Below are 18,642 nucleotides of genomic sequence, written 5' to 3'. Positions count from 1 at the left end.
TCCACTTGTCATGCAAAGCCTGAACGGCAGAGAGATTCTTAGGAGAGCTATACAGGCTGACATGGTGACACTCATCAGGACCCATGGAGAACAGCAAAATTTCCATTAACTGAGGTAGTTGTGGTGGAGAAAAGAACAGAGGTTCATGTCCCCACATGTCATTTGCCTCAATTCTTCTGTTGGAAGACTTGCCAAAGTAAGAAGGAAACAGCTTGGAGGGATGCCTGCCCACAGCCAAGAGGGAAGAGGGTGTTTGCAGTGTGGGGGTAAGGAAACCATCTTCTGGCATGGTGAGGAGTTGGCAAGGCTGACTGAGAATCAAACAGGGCAACAGTAGGGCAGGGGGGAAAAATCCCTCAAAGACTAGAAGCAAGCTCATTCATGTTTGCTCCCTCAGGACAGCACAGAGCATCCCCCACAGAGGATGACTTCATAGCTTTGAAACTAGGTAAGCAAGCTTCAGAGAATTGGAAACAGGAATGCAAGACCCTTTAAACTGAAGTCTAAAGGTTTGAATTTGGGAAACAATGGGAGCAACTACCTGAGTTTGTCACCATCTCATTACCATTGGGTGTCAGGTAGCAGCAGATGATGATTTCTGTTTTTTTCATGGGCAAACATGGGCAGCAGAGATCAGCATCTGAACGGAGGCAGACGCTGTGGTTATGGCCTGGAGATGGAGGAAAGGGGACAGTAGAGACAAGGAGTCTCTCTGGGCCTCCACAGGAGGGATGGTTCTTCTGCACCACTGCTGTACACCACTGTGGGCAATACCTTTGGAGTGCCCTCTTCTACCACAAAGAGGGTTTTTAGAACACCTGAAGTGTGTTGAGTAACATGCTTGCTGCTCCCTCTGCCAAAAGAACCAGCATCTTTGTAGAGCCACAAGGCTTTTCTTCGATAAAGCAATAAAACCATAAGGGCAAAATACGGGTGAACTAATTCTCTTATTTAATATAACAGCATTGAAGAAACAGAAAACCAAACAAAATTCCCAATGGTTGCTCTATCCCATCCCTCCTCCATATGTGTCTCCTACTTTTCAAAAGCAGTGCACAGGGAGAATAAAGAAGGAACATGATCACCTTCCCAGGGCTTAGAGGAGCTGTGTGCAATGACCCCCCCAGGCACTGCTCCTTACAGGATTCATTATCAGTGGCTGCATACACCAGCTCTGCTCTGGATCTTTGCAAATACTTGTGCAAGGTGCAATCAAATACCATGGGCCATGCAAGGCTCCCATTAGGGAGATGATGGGAATGGAGGGTACTCAGCTGCAAATATAACCGAACCCTTCTCAGCTATTTCTGGTTCCTACTCTAATTTGCACTTCAGAACTCCAAACAAACAGAACTCTCAAGCAACAACACAGCTCAATAGATAGCAGCTTTATTTTGACTGCTTCCCAGTGTACTGTTTTTGTTTTGTTTTGTTTTGTTGTAGTTTGGAGTATAATTTTTTAAGAAGAGAAAGAAAAAAGGGAAAAGATACAGGAATCATGCATGCTTCATTGCAAATGCTGCTCACATAATTATCTTTGAAGTGTGCAGCAAAACTCCTTTGTAGGTTAATGAGAACAGGATCAGGCCCTTCACAGTGAACCTGTGCTGAGAGCAGATAAGATCTTGAATCACTCAAAGCCAAGCATGTTATTTGTGCAACATGGGCAGGCTGAGTCAATTTCTGAATATTTTTAATGGGTGTCAACGTGAAGTGTTAATTCCACAAGTTAAATTGTTTTGCAGTTTGCCTGTGCCTGCTCTCCAGGCTGCCTTCACAAATGGTACACATCCACTCACTTGCTGTGGCAGAAAAGCTATTTCCAGAACTGCTGCAAGAAAACAACACTTCTGAGAAAATATAAAATGTGACTTTTACAAAGAATTTTAAAACCAAATGATAGTAGAAATACCTGCTAGATATTCAGACTGATAGTGCCCATAGAAGTAAAAGTAGCCCCATTTCAAACAGAGATTATTACCTTTTTTTTAAGGACTCTGAAATAAAAATTATTTGCTAACTGATCATTTTTGAGGCGCTAATCTCTTTTTTTTTACAAAACACAGAACTGAGGTACTGAAGTACTCAGATGCTTAGATAATGTCTGCCCCTGGATAGTACCTACATAACCTTAGTAAATAGGGTCAGAAAAACACTGAAAACATTTTGAATTCTGATGAAACTAACTAAGCACTATGAACAACTTTCGGATGAGAAATCTTCATTTTTGACTTTCCCTTTTTCTGTTCCCAGGATCTCCATGCACTTCCTAATGCATCTTGAAGCCAAGATGAAATTACAGCCCTCAGGAGCCCAACGGGAGGCTCACAATTGCCCATTGCCTTCAGCAGAGCCAGGATTTTACTCTTACTGTAAAGATATCTTAAGAAACACTGAGGCCAGCTGCCCACTTCTATGGAAATTGTCAGCTGGAAACATAGCAAAGCCTACCACACAATTTCCTTTCCATTTTCCCCTGTAGGGAGATTTTTAATCTTGGAGTGGAAAACAGGATCCAGGGAAACCTGTAGAAGCCTTGTGGTTGCCATCTAGAGTGAGCTGGCTCTGACTGGGCTCCTTGCCTTGCCCTGCTCCCCATCTCACCATTGCCTCAGCCCCAGGTTTGCAGCCCACTCTGTTTGTCCCTCTTCCATGAGGCAACAAAGAGGGTTTGTCTTGTTGGGATTCCAAAACACCCAGATAAGCTCTTTCCCTGCCTCCACCTTCTGTGACTCTGGGGCGTGTGCTGGAGGACCTGCCCATGGTTTCTGCATGCTCTGGAAAGCCATTCCCTTCCCACATCTGAGTTGTGGTGGTCTTCAGCTACCCTTGGCAAGGGAGGCACATATCCTGCAGTGCCACAAGTTCCCAGTTCAACATCTCATACCTGGCCTGTGCAGACAATCATCTCTGACTGCCTTCCCCCTTTGCAGTCCCTCCTCCTGCCTCTCTGACCTTTCCTTGCCTGCACATCACAGCCAGCTGCCTACCCAGGCCCTGATTTCCATCTCTCTCCCCCATGTCCTCACCCCCGGGGAGAGCAGCCCCAACACAGCACCAAGGACTCCAGGCTTAGCAGTGCTCAGCACAGCACTCACTGTCACATGGGGCTGAGAGCTGGTATGCTTCACCACTCCAGAACTGCAAATCTTTGTGTCAGGAAGTTGAGATGGTGCTCAGACACCAACTTAGGTCATCCCAGATGCAACTCTTTACTGGAATTGGTTAGAATCCATTTTCTTATAACTGAGCACCATTTGCTTCTATTAATTTTGTTAACAGTGAAGTGCCCAATCCTACAAAATGCTAAATCTTTGAGCAGGTTGCAAAATTTTCTTTCATTTCCCTCAGAATTAGAATAGCTATTTTCTTAATTAAGAAGTAAATAAATAAACTACTTGCAGTCTTTCAAGAGACAGTTTCATGCTAAGAGGAGACTAATTACCCTCCCCATTCACAGAAAATAAAAGCGAAGCTTTCACCATTGTAGAAAAAATAAGGACTAAGTTAACAAGAGTCATTGCAAAATCTGACTTTGTGATGAGCTGGTTTTCCTGCAATTTTTTCATTTATAGAAATATTTTGAGACACCCACCTTGAGGTGTGTTGGTTTTTTATTATTATTTCCTCTTTAGATGCAGCTGTAGATGAGTAGGCCATAAATGAAACACTCATTTTCCTGAAGGCAATCATAAAGGTGTGTTGCAGCCTTTCCTTCTCAATTTCACATGGAGTGAATTTACCACAATGTAATATTACCACTAGTGTAATATTTTAACTTGAACAACTGGAAAATTCTTACCTGCCCACTCTGTACTGTCAGTATTAGATCAGCTCCTTCGGGATAGTATTTGTGCTTGTATTTAAAAGTGAAATGTCATTAATAAACTGTCAAACACCTTGAGAATAAGTCACTTCTCTGTTTGAACAGCAATGATTTTGTGATGAACATGATGCACACTGCACAGTCAGTTCTCAACAATAAATGGGGATCTGACCAAGTTATATTCTGACAATGGTTGGAGCAAGGAAACTTGCAGAGGAGTTACCTGAGAGTAACAGGCAAGAGAGCAGTAGAACAGCAGGATGGAGAAGTTGTTATGGGCACATACTGCCCATAACTTCCTCCATCAAACACATGGATTAACAGCAGCTAGGATAGTCTTCACCCTAGGTAGGTGGGGGTGAAAATTAAAAAAGCCAGCACATGGCTGGGGCAGCCAGAAAAATGAGCCAATTCAGCACAGCCTCAGCAGTGCTGCTGCCAGTAGGGCATCCATGGAGTCTGCAGGAAAGGGCCAACACTACCTCTGAGTGAGTGACAGACCAGGGCCCAGTCGAGCTACAGGCATTGAACCAGAGGTGGGCAAGGTGTCAGGTGGGGGCTGGCATGTTCTTGTGTAGCTCAAAGAGACTGCACACTCTTGTCCTTCTGAAGTGTTCTGAACCTGTAGTGAAGCTCAAACAAAGTACCAAAGCAATAGTACTTAACCTGAACGAGACAACATCACTAGTCATAGAGCATCACTGAGCCACTGTGTGTGTAAACACAGCCAATGAGACTACCACTGAGTCCCAGGATGTAAAACAGTTATACAAACAAGTATGCAACAAAACAGACATCCCACTCGAGGCATACAGGACATTTTCATTTTTCTTGTGGTCTTTGTCATTAAACTGTCCCAGAAATATTCCTAATGTGTGCTGCAGCAAGTAATTAATATTAGCCAAAATATACTAGAACTAGACAAAATTACCCTTCTCTCTCACCCAAAAGGATCCTGGTGATACCATGAAGACAAATTCCACCAAATATGCTGCACTTTTGGCATAGGGTAGCATTCTATGTTAGCCTAGGATAACACTTTATTAAATGCTGCAAACCACTAACAATGCAACCAACCAAACGCCAGCTAATTGTACATAAAAGTCTATCACTTCAGCACTTCTGAAGAAGTTATTTCTACGACAAGCCATCAAAAATACTTCATATGGTGGCTGACAGAAGCCTCACCATGCAGCACGTTTACATCAGTTTAATGGTTATTGTGAAGTTTCACCTTAGTGAAGCTCAATCATGCCCAATACTTCTCATGCACTGCAACAAAGCCTTGGGATACAGGGACAAGGCAAGGCTTGTGAGGGCCTCACTTCATAAGAGGTCGGTAGCTGGACTGGGTCTAGGTCTTCATTAAGCGTTGTCTGAGTAGAAAACTGGAGTTTATTTACTCAGCCTCAAGATAAGCAACTTAATGCTGCTGATTTGAATGCAAACAAGGGCAAGACCTCATGCCTGGAAGACTCTCTGATGTGGTTACACTGGAAGTTTAGAATAAACACAAGTTGGGATCTGAAACACAGTTCTCATGGCCTACAAATTCAGCATGTTTTAAAGTAGCTAAATTTTTTTAAAGCACTGTCTACAACTGAACTATCAAAGTGGTATTGCTTTTATGTGGAAGATGTTACACTTGCAATTACATATTGTTTATTAAGGTCAATTTTACTAATTCATTGGAATCTCTCCCATAAGACAGAAATTATATTTGCTTCTCCATTTAGTGACCTCAAATGACAAAGGTGCAGAATGAATTTAAGTTGTCATGTAAATGCAATTACACCTTTCTTATTTTCTTACACAGCTTATCTAGTCTACTTCAATACCATCACTGGGTGGTGATGGTGTTTAACACCATTTACACAAATGAATATGGGGCTCACAATGCTTGCAATGTGTCCAAGACCTAATCCTGGCATGCTTAGTTTGTTCTTAAGAAGCTATTTCACATCTTAAAATGCTTGTAGACTTCTAAAAACTAAACTGTGGAAACCAAGGCCTCAGCTGTAAGACAAGTCTTGCTTCCTAAACGTGCTAACCCATTTTTAAATTATGGTACTGCTATTTCAAAATTGATCAGGAGCTTCAGAACAAAGCATTTCTCTTTTATGCTGTAAACACAGAAATAGCAAAGGGGTCAGTCCAAAGCAAGATAAATAAAGTTCTCTTTCTCCAAATGAGCGTGAATCATTGCCTAAGCCTTACAGCTCAACTGAACAACAGAGGCAAGAGATTTACAAATATGAAAAACTCTCACAGCTATGGATGCAAGAGCAACCCTCCTCTTGTAATGGCTCTAAATCAGATTACTGGCTTGCATTTTTGAATCAACATTTGAATTCAGAATCCATATGATCCATTGACTCCAAGTTTGCACAACATGCAGAGCAATGATGCTCTAGGTCCAGCAATGCAAACAGCAACCAATAAAATAGGAGAATTAAAAGCAGGGGGTGAGGCTGATATTCAGATTTTGCACAGTATTGCCAGTCATGTAGTGCTGTCATTGGAAACATCTATCAAATAAAATGTAATTCCAGTGCCTGAGCACTAGAGGGTAAAATCATGATAAAAACAGAGCTATGCCTCAGTTTCTTTATTTTTATAGGTAAGCATTGACTTAGCACCTCTTCATCTGTCTCGAGTTTTGCTAGCTGAAGCTCTTTCTGAGGCCATGCAGCACTGGGGTGGAAGATTATGTCACACAAATGCAAACTTCTTGCAAGAGTACTCTCAATAATTTTTAAGTGTGTCATGCCAAACTCAGGATTACTTTCTCTGGTCAGCTTCAGGGTGCATACCTTTTAAAAAGGACTACAGTGTCAGGCTGAAAATTGTCTCTTGTGACTGAGATTGGCAAAAGACTGATGAGATACTAGCCCATAGCCTATTTTGAAAAATACTCATCATGTAAATAAACAGCAGTCTCTTCTCATACCTAGTTATCATCCCTTTTAATAGTATTTTTTTAAAAAGTACAAAGGGATGGCAGCAGAAGGGTGGGCATCATCCAGAGGGCAGAATTGAGCCCCAACAGATTTCAGTAATGTCTTGCCCCTCTATTGAAAAAAAATCAAAACCAAACACAACACAAATACACACAAGGATGTGCACATACCAGAAATTTTGGGCATTACTATATGAACAAACCAGAAATCTTACTCTTTTCCAATAGGATTTGTTATGGAAACAGCATATAATTTCATTCCAATACCACAAATTTGCCACTGCTTTAAAGAGCATTACTGTTACTGAAGGATAAACAGTAAATCAACATCCCCAGCTCTTCAGGCTACAGCACTCTTCAAGGGAATGGTGATTTCGAGTGTCCCTTCATTTCAGGGTATAAATATATCCCATGAGAGAAAGCAAAGCTCCTGAGTATGGAATGCTTAAACAAGAACTTCAGCCCAGAAAAACTCTTGTCATACCAGTTTTGTTCTTATATTAACAACCTTGTCAGGGACAAGAGAAGTGGGAAAAACTGCTTCTTTGTGTACTGATACTTTCTACTTACTCTATATTGATACTTTCTTTGGTAACCATGGCACATCAATTACCCAGACTATGTTGTAAAAACCCCCATCTAAACCCCCTGGACTAAGGGATAGATCTATTTTTAACAGTAAACCATTACTGATGCCCCATGCAAAAGATATCTTTGTATTTTGTTAATAAGGCATCTGAAATACCATTATGTTGCGAAATAAAATATAAAAAAGTGGATGAGCCCCACAGACAGCACCACAGCATTCAGTGATGACCGTGACCTTTGCCAATTACTGCCCTGTGAAGGGTCACAAAAATTAGCAAAGAAAAAAGCAGGGGGTGCCCTTTCAACAGATTTCTGAACATATTGCACTCTCTAGTATATTTATTAAAATAACCAAGATTGAATCTGGAGCTTTAGTTCTGAAAAAAAAAAAAAAAAAATAGAATTCCAGAGAACTGAAGGGGATCCATATCTACTGCAAATCATGAACTGTAAATACTGACACTTTACTTCTTGTAGAAAAAAAATTCCATTCTTCATTTCTGAGAAGTATTTTTAAAAATTGGTCTTCCCATCTTTACCATAAACATCTCTGTTACAAATAAATGTGTTCTCCCATCCATAAATAAATCACATACATTGTTGCAAGAAAACAGATCAGCCGAAACAGCTGAAATGTAATTACACACCGACCAAAAAGAATTCCATTGTAACTGAAAATGAATGGCTCGTACTTCAGGTCATTAGCAGAGTGCTGACCAGCCCAATTTTAAACCCCCCTAAAAAGGAGGAAAAAAAAACAAAAACAAAAAAACTTGAGAAAAATGTCCAGATATCTGAGAAAGCAAGAACTATGTTTGTGTAGAAAGAATTTTTAAATAATGAGAAAACCCTGCCCCCTTGTCTCACATTAGAGAAATTCTGTTAAGCTTCCCTTACTTCTCTATGGCTGTTATGCATCACGATTTGAAAGAAGTAAACAAGCCAAAAATCATTTATATCTGCCTCCAGATCTACAGAATTAAATGCTTTGCTAGCTTATAACACTAAAAATCAAAAATCAGGTTTGATAATTAACCAGCCTTTCCTAATAAACCCACACTTACCGAATGGCACTTCAAACAATGAATTACAGAAAAAAAAAAAAAAGAAAAAAAGTGTATTGTTTTGAAAAGTTAAAGAATGTGTGTACTTTCCATACAGCTGAAATGCTTCCATAAACATTTAACTGTGGATTAACCAAACAGTCCAAATTCAGGAAAATAAAACTATTGCAAATAATTTGAGTGTCATTTTAAGCACTGAGAATATTTTTAAAATTTTAATAAAAAGGATAATGAGAAGAAATGCTAGGTTGAGAGAACCCTTTCCTGCAACCAAAAAACAAAAAAAAAAAACAAAAAAAAAACAAAACCAAAAAACAACAACAAAAAAATCACAAACAAAAACCTTCACCAAAGCCACCAAAAAAGAACTGGTGAGCTTCTTTCTTCTCCTGCCATATAGCAGACCTCTTCTTGGATTTCACACCACTGACCATATCCTGTCAGAGATCCTAAACAGTTTACATTACTTCTTTTGAAGGATTAATCTAGACCGGCCCAGAGATAAAAACCAAAATGCACAATGAATTCCTACACTGAATTCCAGCTTGTTACTGTGAACTCAACATAAGAAAAATGGAATCCCACACATCTTATAGTATATACATTGCTTTCACATAGTAGGAGTTAGAGGAATACGTAAAGGGACAAGCTACTTTTGTACAAAACCTCAATTTATTTCAGAGAAATTAAAAATATGGTATTTAATATATATAAATTTCTATTCCTCTATAAATATAGATGATCTTGTGATAATGAACAGAAGTAAATGCATACCAAATTAAAATAATTTTGCATTTTAGGGTATGGTAGCCATAGATAATGTTTATGAACCTAAATACAGGCATTTGTAATATAAAAAAAAGTTTAAAACAATACAATCAGGAGAGAAGCATTCTGCTGTTTTTCATACAGAGGTCTACATATTCAAATGCATCTGTTGAAAGTTACAATTTCGTCTTTAACTTTTTTAATGTATTAAAAGCACAATCCCACACACCCAGGAGCATACAAGGTAGTAGATATACTGCATACACGGTATCTTATCCTTGCAGTATGCAATGTTATTTCTGTACTGAAAAAAGAGGGGAAAAAAGACAGCAGAGGCTCTTTCAGGTCTCACATCTCACCAGAGTGCTTTAGCATTCTGCTTTTCTGTTTTCCTTTCCATTGTTTTTACTACTGGCAAAAATCATCACACCCTCATGATGTGTAATGAGTTAAATCTCAATGAATTAAAATTCAGAGGAATGGCAATGGCTCCAACGTTTGCCATATGAAGAGCTGGTGTATGAATGTAACTAGGGGGCAGGGAAGAAACAAACAAAAGCCCCAAACTGAATGCTGCGTTTTTATTCCGATGAAGCTCTTTTCACTGAGCCCGTATTTCCTGATCCTGCTGACCCCAGCCGGCAGCAGCCCGGCGGGGAGGGACCGGGGCAGGCGGCGGCAGCAGCACCCGCGGGGCGCTCCCGGACTGGAAAGTGGGCTTAGGAAAACACCCCAGCAGGAGGGAATTTCGCTGTATCTCTGTCGCCATCCACCCCCGGAGCCATAGGAGGTGCTACAGGTGCAAGCGGTGCTGAACCCCAACTCGTACACCGAACCGGGCCAACTCCTCCTGCACCACGCACGGCATGGCCAGACCCTGGCACCCCGGCCGCGGCCCCAGCCCCGCACACGGCCCGGGGCTCTCCCTCCACAGAGCGGCCGGCCCGCCCCGAGCAGGGCGGCTGGCTGTACCCCCGGGCTGGCTGTACCCCCGGGAAGGCCCGGCGGGGTCAGCGGGGCCGGGGCTCGGTGCAGGGCCGTCCCCGCGCCATGCCCGGGTGGTTCTACGTCCTCCCCGTACGGGACCGGGCGGGACTCCGCGATCCCCAGACGGGGCCGGGGCCGGGGCTGGAAGCGGCGCTCCTCCCCATCCCCACCTCCGCGCTGCCGCGGGCGGACCGAGGCCAGGACCCAGCCCGGGTCAGGAGGCGCCCCCGGCCGCAGCCCCGCTCCGCGCCCTCCTGCTCATACAGCTGAAATTCCAAGCAAAGCCATTACGAAACCTGTGTGGGGGAGAAGAAGGGGGTTTGTTTTCCATTCTCTTACCGGCAGCTTTTCCCATCCTGCCCTACGAAATAAAAATCCAAAGCCTTTTTTCTTCTTTAAATAAAAAAAAAGAGGTGGGGGTGAAGCGAGGCAGTAAAATCTGCAAACGGGTTAGAAGTGTCCTAAATAATTAAAAAAGTGAGTTTTTTTGTAATTTAAATACAAATATACTTACAAAATCTTACAGAGGCTATTTACATCCCTCTCCCCAACCTGACAGTGCGTTCAGCTCCTACAGGAGACAGCCCGAGCGGCATGGGGAGGGCAGAGCCCGGAGATCCCAGGCACTGGGGTCCCCCTTGGCTCGTCCTCCGCTCCCCGCCGCCTGCGGAAGCCACTCGCAGTCCCAAAAGTTTGCCCAGGCTGGATAAGGAGCTGCTTCCCGGAGGCAGAGCCTCAGTCCTCCGCCTGCCCGCGTCTCCCTAGCCTGGCAAGCAGGGGTCTCAGACCGTGGTCTCGCCCTGCTTGCTGTTGGTGAGCCTGGTGTAAAACTTCCTCCAGGAGTTCAGGGTTTTCCCAGACCAGATCCAGAAGCCCGAGGTGATGCCCACGATTAAGGTCATGAGATACTTGATCATGAAGACAGTGAAGTCGGGGCTCATGGGCGGGTGGTGGCCGCTGTGGTTGTTGGGGCAGGGAATGGCATAACTCTTACAGCTCTGCGTGACCCAGCTCCTCTCCCACTGTTCCCTAAAAGCTTGCTCGTAAAAATAGCAGGCAATGACGATGGTGGCCGGCACCGTGTAGAGGACGCTGAAGATGCCTATCCTCACCATGAGCTTCTCCAGCTTTTCTGTCTTGGTGCCGTCATGCTTCATGATGGTCCGGATCCTGAAGAGGGACACAAAGCCAGCCAGCAGGAAAGAGGTGCCGATGAACAGGTAGACGAACAAGGGGGCCAGCACGAAGCCCCTCAGGGCATCCACGTTGTTGATGCCCACAAAGCAGACGCCACTGAGGACGTCCCCATCCACTTGTCCCAGGGCAAGGATGGTGATGGTCTTGATGGCTGGCACGGCCCAGGCGGCCAGATGAAAGTACTGGGAGTTGGCCTCAATGGCCTCATGGCCCCACTTCATGCCAGCAGCAAGGAACCAGGTAAGGGAGAGGATGACCCACCAGATGGAGCTGGCCATGCCAAAGAAGTAGAGCATCATGAAGAGGATGGTGCAGCCCTCCCGCTTCGTGCCCTGCGCCACGGTGCGGGACCCGTCCTCGGCAAAGCGCTCATTGCAGACCACCCTCTCCTCTAGGAGGAAGCCGGCGATGTAGGCCACGGCCACCGCCGTGTAGCAGCCTGAGAGGAAGATGATGGGCCGCTCGGGGTAGCTGAATCGTTTCATGTCCACCAAGTAGGTGAGGACGGTGAAGAGGGTGGAGGCACAACAGAGCACGGACCAGATGCCGATCCAGGTGCGGGAGAAGCGCAGCTCCTCGGGCCCGAAGTACATGAGCCCGTAGAGGCGGCCGGGCTCGCAGGGCGCCCCGCAGTCCTTCTCTCCCAGGAAGCGGTAGTTCAGGTAGGAGGGCACCTTCAGCGCCCGCGGGCAGGTGAAGCGCCCGCGGGACTCGCCGGATCCCGGGCCCCCGGGGCCGCCGCCGGCGCCCCCGCGGTGCGGGTTGCTGGTCCAGCTCTCGGGGCGCAGGGCGGGCGTGGGGGTGCCGCGCTCCGAGGCGTTCTGCCCCACGCAGAGCTCGCCAGCCCCGTGCACCGGGAACTTTTCGCAGCGTAGCGTGTCGGGCCACTGGAAGCCGAACTTGTTCATGAGGGCCTCGCAGCCCTGGCGGGCCCGCTCGCAGAGGGAGCGGCAGGGCGGCAGGGCCTGCTCCAGCACGGTGCACACCGGCGCGTACATGGAGCACAGGAAGAACTTGAGCTCGGCCGAGCACTGCACCTTCACCAGCGGGTAGAACTGGTGCACCTCCAGCCCCGCGTCCTCCTGGTTGGTGTGGCCCAGCAGGTTGGGCATGATGGTCTGGTTGTAGGCGATGTCAGTGCAGAGAGGGATGGAGATGGGCTGGCAGTAGCCGTGGTCAGGGATGGAGATGCCCCGCTCGCCGTTGTACTGCGACGCCGGCAGCTGCCCCCCGGCCGGCGGCGCCGCCGCCCACAGCAGCACCAGCAGCAGCGGCAGCCGCGGGCACCGGCCGCTGCCAACTTCCCCGCCGCCGCTCACCGCCGGCCCGCGCCGCTCGGCCATGCTCAGTCGGTGCCGCCTGCCCTGCCGGGCTCCCGCCGCCCCGCCGCCGCCGCCGCCGCTGCTCCTCCCGGCCCGAAGTTGCGACTCATGAAGGGAGCGGCGGGCAGGGACGGGGCAGCCCCGGCCGCCACTCACGCGGCCGCGGAGCGCTGAGCGCAGCGCGCAGCTCTGCCCGCACCGGCGGCAGCGTCCGCCGCGCCTCCGACTACCGCCGCTACCGCCGCCGCCGCCGCCTCCGCCGCCGCCGCCTGACCATTTGTGCCGGCCCCTCGAGCCCGCGCCCCTCGCCTCGCCGCGCCGCGCTCCCTCCGACCGGTTTCCAGGCGCCCCGCAGTCTGCTTCACCGGAGGGAGGAGCCTTGAAACCGACGCCGAACTTTCCTGCGTAAGGGACCGTCTCCCAACGCCTCACCCGGGGGCGGGCGCAGGCGGGCGCGGGGCTGCCCCGCGCCGCGCACAAAGGCGGCGGGGGCGGCGCTGGGGAAGGGGCCCCGCGGCGGGGCGGTGAGCGGGGCGACGGGGCTGTGCCGTGGCGGTCGGCGGCGCGCCGGCCTCGGCTGTCCCGGGGCTGTTTTTGGATTCCCCCGTGATGACGATTGTTGGAGCTGTTGAGCGGCGTACCCGGACCGGGCCGGGGCCCGTCACCCCCGGTGCCCCCCGCCGCGCAAGCAGCCGGGCTAATCCCGGGCGGGGGAATCGATGTTTGGCACATAGCAAAGGGCAGGGTTGGAGGAGGGAGCCGCGGCGCTGCCGGGACTGTGCTGCGGGGAGCAGTGCGCAGTCGGGATATCTGCAGGTCTGAAATGTGGGAGACACACTGCGGTCACTCGAGGCGCGGGCAGGAGCCGCAGCAGAAGGCGCAGCCCGCGATGTGGCACATCGCATACGCGGTGATGTTGGAGCGGCTAAAACTCGCTTCTCCCCAGAAACACTTCCAGCAACTCGCTACCGACCGGTGTGTTATCTGCGCCTTCCTCCCATCGTGTCCACAGCAGCAGCCCGACATACGAAAATAATCCCCATAAGGCTTTCCCATTTCCCTTCCTCTCTCTGCTTAGTGGACAACTGTTCCAGTGTGACTCAAGTTGAATGCTGTGTCACTTGCGATGCCTCCCGTCAGGTTTTTTGGAAAATTCTTGCTATATTCTGGGGAAGGGGGAGAATTGGCATACAGTGACTGCCAGCAGTGGCCATTTTTGCATGCCCGAAGCCCCATTGCACAAATAGAATGGAGGTCCTGTTCGCTCTCCCGAAATGCACAGTCCAGAAAAATGATGAAGGCTGAATAGGGGATTTACTGTACTCATTGGAACTGAATAAGAATAATAAAGTGTGCTCCTGGAGAGAAGAACCCTGCCCTGTTCTCCAGACATTCAGTAATTAAGGCTCTCCGTCATGTGTGCAAATATTCTCATATTTGTCCAAAGGTTAATTCTGTCATTCAGAGCTGAACCAGGCATGAAGCTTGTCCCACCAGCTGTCTTCCTTCTCTGCAGCATGCTCCCATCCTTTCCTCCTTACATGTTAATTGAGATCCAAAAATCCATTAGTAATAAGCCAGCTCCAGCATTTATTTCTAGCTGTCAGAGGTGGCAAGGGTTAATAAAAGACATCCGTATTTCTTGGATAGCTACAGATAAAATTTGGACCATGCTATTTAGGCCACTTTCTTTCTCCCAGCAGTACTGTCCCACATTCAAACTAATTAAGAGCAAAATCTATGCTGTGTAACGACTGCAGGAGTGGAATCATGTTTAGAAAAATTACACATCCTTAAAAATGTTGATTGCTGATGTCCTCATTTACTGAGGTTCATTGAGTTCTGTCAAGAACTCTCTTCTCAGAGGACCGTAGTTCAAAAATGATACATGCAAATACCTTTTATCCATCTTCTGCTGAACAGTTTGATTCCTTAAATATTGTATTTATTTAACTGTATTGAAGCTACAGATTTTTCTCTTCAGATCTACATCAGTAATTAAAATTATTAACTTCTTTCTAGCACAAAACCTATTTATAATCAGCCCTAAATAGCAGTATTGGTTCTCTGTTCATCCTAAAAAGATTGAACACTGGATCTTTAGATTGGAATAAATATTATCCATGCTCTCTCATAGACAATGAGTGAATTTCTGACTAGTCTTGGGAAGCCTCCTTGGCTTTCTGCCTGTTCTTTTTAGACCTGGGGACACATCACACAATCCAGAAGAGGTAATTAAGATGCCTAAGTGCATCATCAGTTCGTTGAAATTCTACCTACTGGGGTCTGCATTTGAAATATTAAGGAAACACTTCTCAAACTGAAAAACACCATCTCTACTCAGGAGAAAGACCAATGTATACAGATAAGGTTTGTACATGGTACATAATAGATTTTTTCAGACCGACTGGTACAGAAGGAAAACCAAACACATTTTTGGATTAACAAGCAATTTTTTTTTTGTTTTGGTTCTGAAGCAGTAGCTATCTAAATGCAGTAATTAGCTAAAAGCTAAATGCAGCTTGAGAAAAACTACTTAAAATTCAGAAAAAGTAGAAACGGGGCTGAAGTATTGTGGGGAGAAGAACAAGGGTTGAGAGGTGGTAGGTTCAGAAAAGTTTCTAGGACTTACTCATTTTAACTGTTTAATGATTTTTCACATAACAGAAGAAAATCCTGTGTGGAAAGAATCTTCCCAGAAGCACTTGTCCTACATTTCAAACACCCCAAACCACAAAACTCATCATTAGAGCATAATCCTTTGTGGCCCAAAACATCAGATCAGTTTAAACTGTGCCTGAGCAAGAAATGCAAGATGTGTTTTGATGCCCATCCACTCCTACAGCAATGAACACCCCCTGCCATCAAATCACCAGCATACCCTGCTCTTGTATTTCACGTTCCAGGGCTGTACTTCATCCAGTGCACAGCTGCATTCCGTGTAGTTCTACTGCTGAAAAGACCACTCAGCTCCAGCCTGAACTCCTGGAGGCCATCTTCACAGACCAAACACATCACTGTGCTGTTTGTGAGGGAATCTTTCTCACAAAACAGACATTCTCCCACTCATTTCAGACCTGATCCTTAAGAGAAACTACAGAATTTGTCCCACAGAAGTCCACATGGGAACTAGGTTTCCTAACTCCACCCAAAACTGTGGACTCAGTAGAGATGCTGGCCTGATAGTACATTATAATCTCCTTCTACTTCAACATACAACACTGCTCCCTCCCACTTACCCCTCTCCAAATCAACAGACTGTAAGGTAATTGTCTCCTTTTTGCTTAGCTAATAAATGCTATTTTTTGCCATCATTAACATCGTCAATGTCCTCTCTATTCTAAAGCTGCCATCCTTTTCCTTTCAGAACTGGCTTAATTCATAAATATCTTAGGAAACGGTAAGCAATTGCTCTTAATTGAAACGTGATCCTAACTCACAGAAAAGTGTGACCAAAAGTCTGTCTTATTTTTCCACGTATATGTCTTGGTCAAACAAAATACACTACTTCTTCATGCAAGCCCAGTACTGCACATCATATCCACAGGGAATTATTCCTGTGTGTCCTCTTGTTCTTTTAATGATTCCTGAGGTGTCCATCATAGGTGACAGCTGGAGAGAGGAGACTGGACTGGATGCCACCTTTGCTCGGGTCAATATGACAATAATAATGTTCTTATGAAGACACAGTCTGTTTCTTAAAGCACAGGCACTCTTCTCCCTTGCCATGGAAAGACAATCCTCCATTCTAAAAGAAACAAAAATTTGGGCATTAAATAATAATAAAAATTAATTTCAGCTTTTACTTCAAAACAATATGCAGATGTTACTAGCTATAGTAGCCTTTAGGGGAACTTAGGACTCTGGCAGATAGGCAGAGTATGACATTTGTCCTCTTACATTTTTTATGTACCAATACTATCCTTAGAGTGCTGGTTCACGTTTGCTTTACTTGTTATGGGAGATGGGGGATTGTCTGAAAAAAAAGCAGCTATGTAAATCTTTAATTTGGTAAAGAAACAAAGCAAAAAGTCATCACAGGATTTTGTTTTCCTCTATATGACTGGCAGAAATAGGATAGAGTGAATGCTTCCATTCCATAGCACTTAAGAAAAACTTGTTTCCCTAGAGGAAATTACTCAGTTTTATCTCACAGACCTATGTTACACACAGAGAATCCAAATATAAGCACAAATGTGTATGTAGAAAGGCTAGTGAGCACCCAAATGAATAAGATATAAGCCAAGATGATAATATAAATTATATCTGTCCACCAAATTAAAGCAAAAGTTATGCTTAAATAATTAGGTTTTTAATTGATTCAAGGTTTCATAATTTAAATGTCAAATAAAGGGTTAAAAGTAAGATCATCGTAATTCAGTGGGATAAGTTAAAAGTTGATTTTTGTTTCATGTTGAGCATGAATCTTGGATGATAAGAACAGTTAATATTTTTTGTGTGCAATTAGTTCTGTATGGAAAGAAAGGATTTTTGAGATTTGGGTAGAAAGAGGGATTAAAATATGTAATCTGTGATGGGCAACGATGTGTATACTAAGTGAATGAAGTTTCTTGGGAGATTCCAAATGAGACAGTACAGATTCACATCTCAGTTGGGTCTCATTTAATCTCCGAGTACTGGCAATACACATCACATCAAATCTCATAATGCACAGACAGGGACACTTGCTGAAAAATCAGTACAAAGATTGTAAAAGCAGTGAGATGAAGGAGAATTAGTACAAAGATTCTAAATACAGTGAAATGAAGGAGAGAGGATTACAGTGTCATATATCCCAAATTGTAAGATGAAATAAGGTACAGCCTTAAGTTGCCATATTAAATCTACCATGCATTTTAGATGATCAAATCATTAATCCAGATAATACATGCTCCTTAAAGTAAGATGTTTGACCCTAGAAGTTGACACTGAGGTCTACAAACCAAAATTCTGGAGAGAAGTTTCATGGACAAGTCTCCCAAGCAGCTTTTACAGTTGCATGGTAAGATACTTTTCAGTTTACCACATACCAGTGACATAGCCATCTGCCTCAGGGCCATGGGCATAGCATCTCACAGACCTAGTCTTGTCAGAAGAGCAAGATCTTAAAATTTAAAAGCCTGCCTTTGACATTTCTTGGAACATCTAGAAGACTCTTGGAAGTATGCCTGTGCTGACAAAAATAACAAACACATGCAGTGATTGGCAAAGAAAATCAGTAGGAGCTGAACACAAACCTTAGAGATGGTGCAGTCAGCAGCCAGAATACTTTCTGCAGCAAAGGGTCTCAAGGCTGTACAGCCAAGTGCTCAGCAAGTCACCTCAGTGCAGAGGCAGTTGTTGTTAACAAGCATTTGACAAGATACCAAGTAATTCTCTGACCATCGGGTGGCCCAGGTCAGCTTACACTCAAATTCATTCCACTTCACTTTCTATATGCCTTTTATTAATTTGCTATATTAGTTTGCAATTGTCAGTTTAGGTTAAAAATTGTATATTTATCTGTATTTGAGGGTTGTGGAAACAAGAGAAATAGAATTGATTCCTGCTGAGTGATACCTATTGCAACATGAATGTTCTACCAGGTATCATGGGCTAGGAATAAAGAGCAATTTTTGGCCAGCACTGGTGTAAGTCAGGCCCCCATTACAAGGATTTTATATGTTTTAAAGAGGCATGAGGAGAAGCGGTATGCACAGTCAAAGCAGACTACAAAGAGTCTCTTCCTCCCAATACCCACAGCATTTTTTCCTTAATGCTGTTTATTCAAGATAGATGGAGTATGTGGAGATTTGAATTGGTTTTCTTTTCTGTTCAGAAGAAATGTAGATGATCCCTTGCAAATTAAAGCCGTATGTTGCCTGCCTTCCTTGACATGTTCTGTGCTGGGGTGAGAGGCGCAAGGGGCTGCAGCCCGGCTGCTGCTGCCAG

General features: G+C 45.3%; 2 protein-coding genes across 5 annotated transcripts in view; both read right to left on the bottom strand.

Moving 5' to 3' along the window:
• Positions 1-18,642, bottom strand: part of CDK14 (cyclin dependent kinase 14) — a 405,136-nt gene that overhangs the window by 47,864 nt on the left and 338,630 nt on the right. For 3 of the 4 annotated variants that reach the window (XM_088161466.1, XM_088161506.1, XM_088161481.1), the window contains one exon: positions 13,256-16,459. The exons of the other annotated variant lie outside the window; for it this stretch is intronic. The gene's annotated coding sequence lies outside the window, so the exon portion shown is untranslated. Of the gene's footprint in view, positions 1-13,255; positions 16,460-18,642 lie in introns of those variants that run through there. 4 annotated transcript variants of the gene reach the window in all.
• On the bottom strand, positions 1,374-12,747 carry FZD1 (frizzled class receptor 1). Its single transcript, XM_088161446.1, has one exon. The coding sequence runs from the start codon at positions 12,730-12,732 to the stop codon at positions 10,975-10,977; it is 1,758 nt and encodes a 585-aa protein (XP_088017572.1). The 5' UTR covers positions 12,733-12,747; the 3' UTR covers positions 1,374-10,974.

The sequence above is a fragment of the Sturnus vulgaris genome, chromosome 1 (genome assembly GCF_052056855.1).
Source record: "Sturnus vulgaris isolate bStuVul1 chromosome 1, bStuVul1.hap1, whole genome shotgun sequence".
NCBI classification, from domain to species: domain Eukaryota; kingdom Metazoa; phylum Chordata; class Aves; order Passeriformes; family Sturnidae; genus Sturnus; species Sturnus vulgaris.
This window is presented reverse-complemented; position numbering and strand designations above follow the sequence as displayed.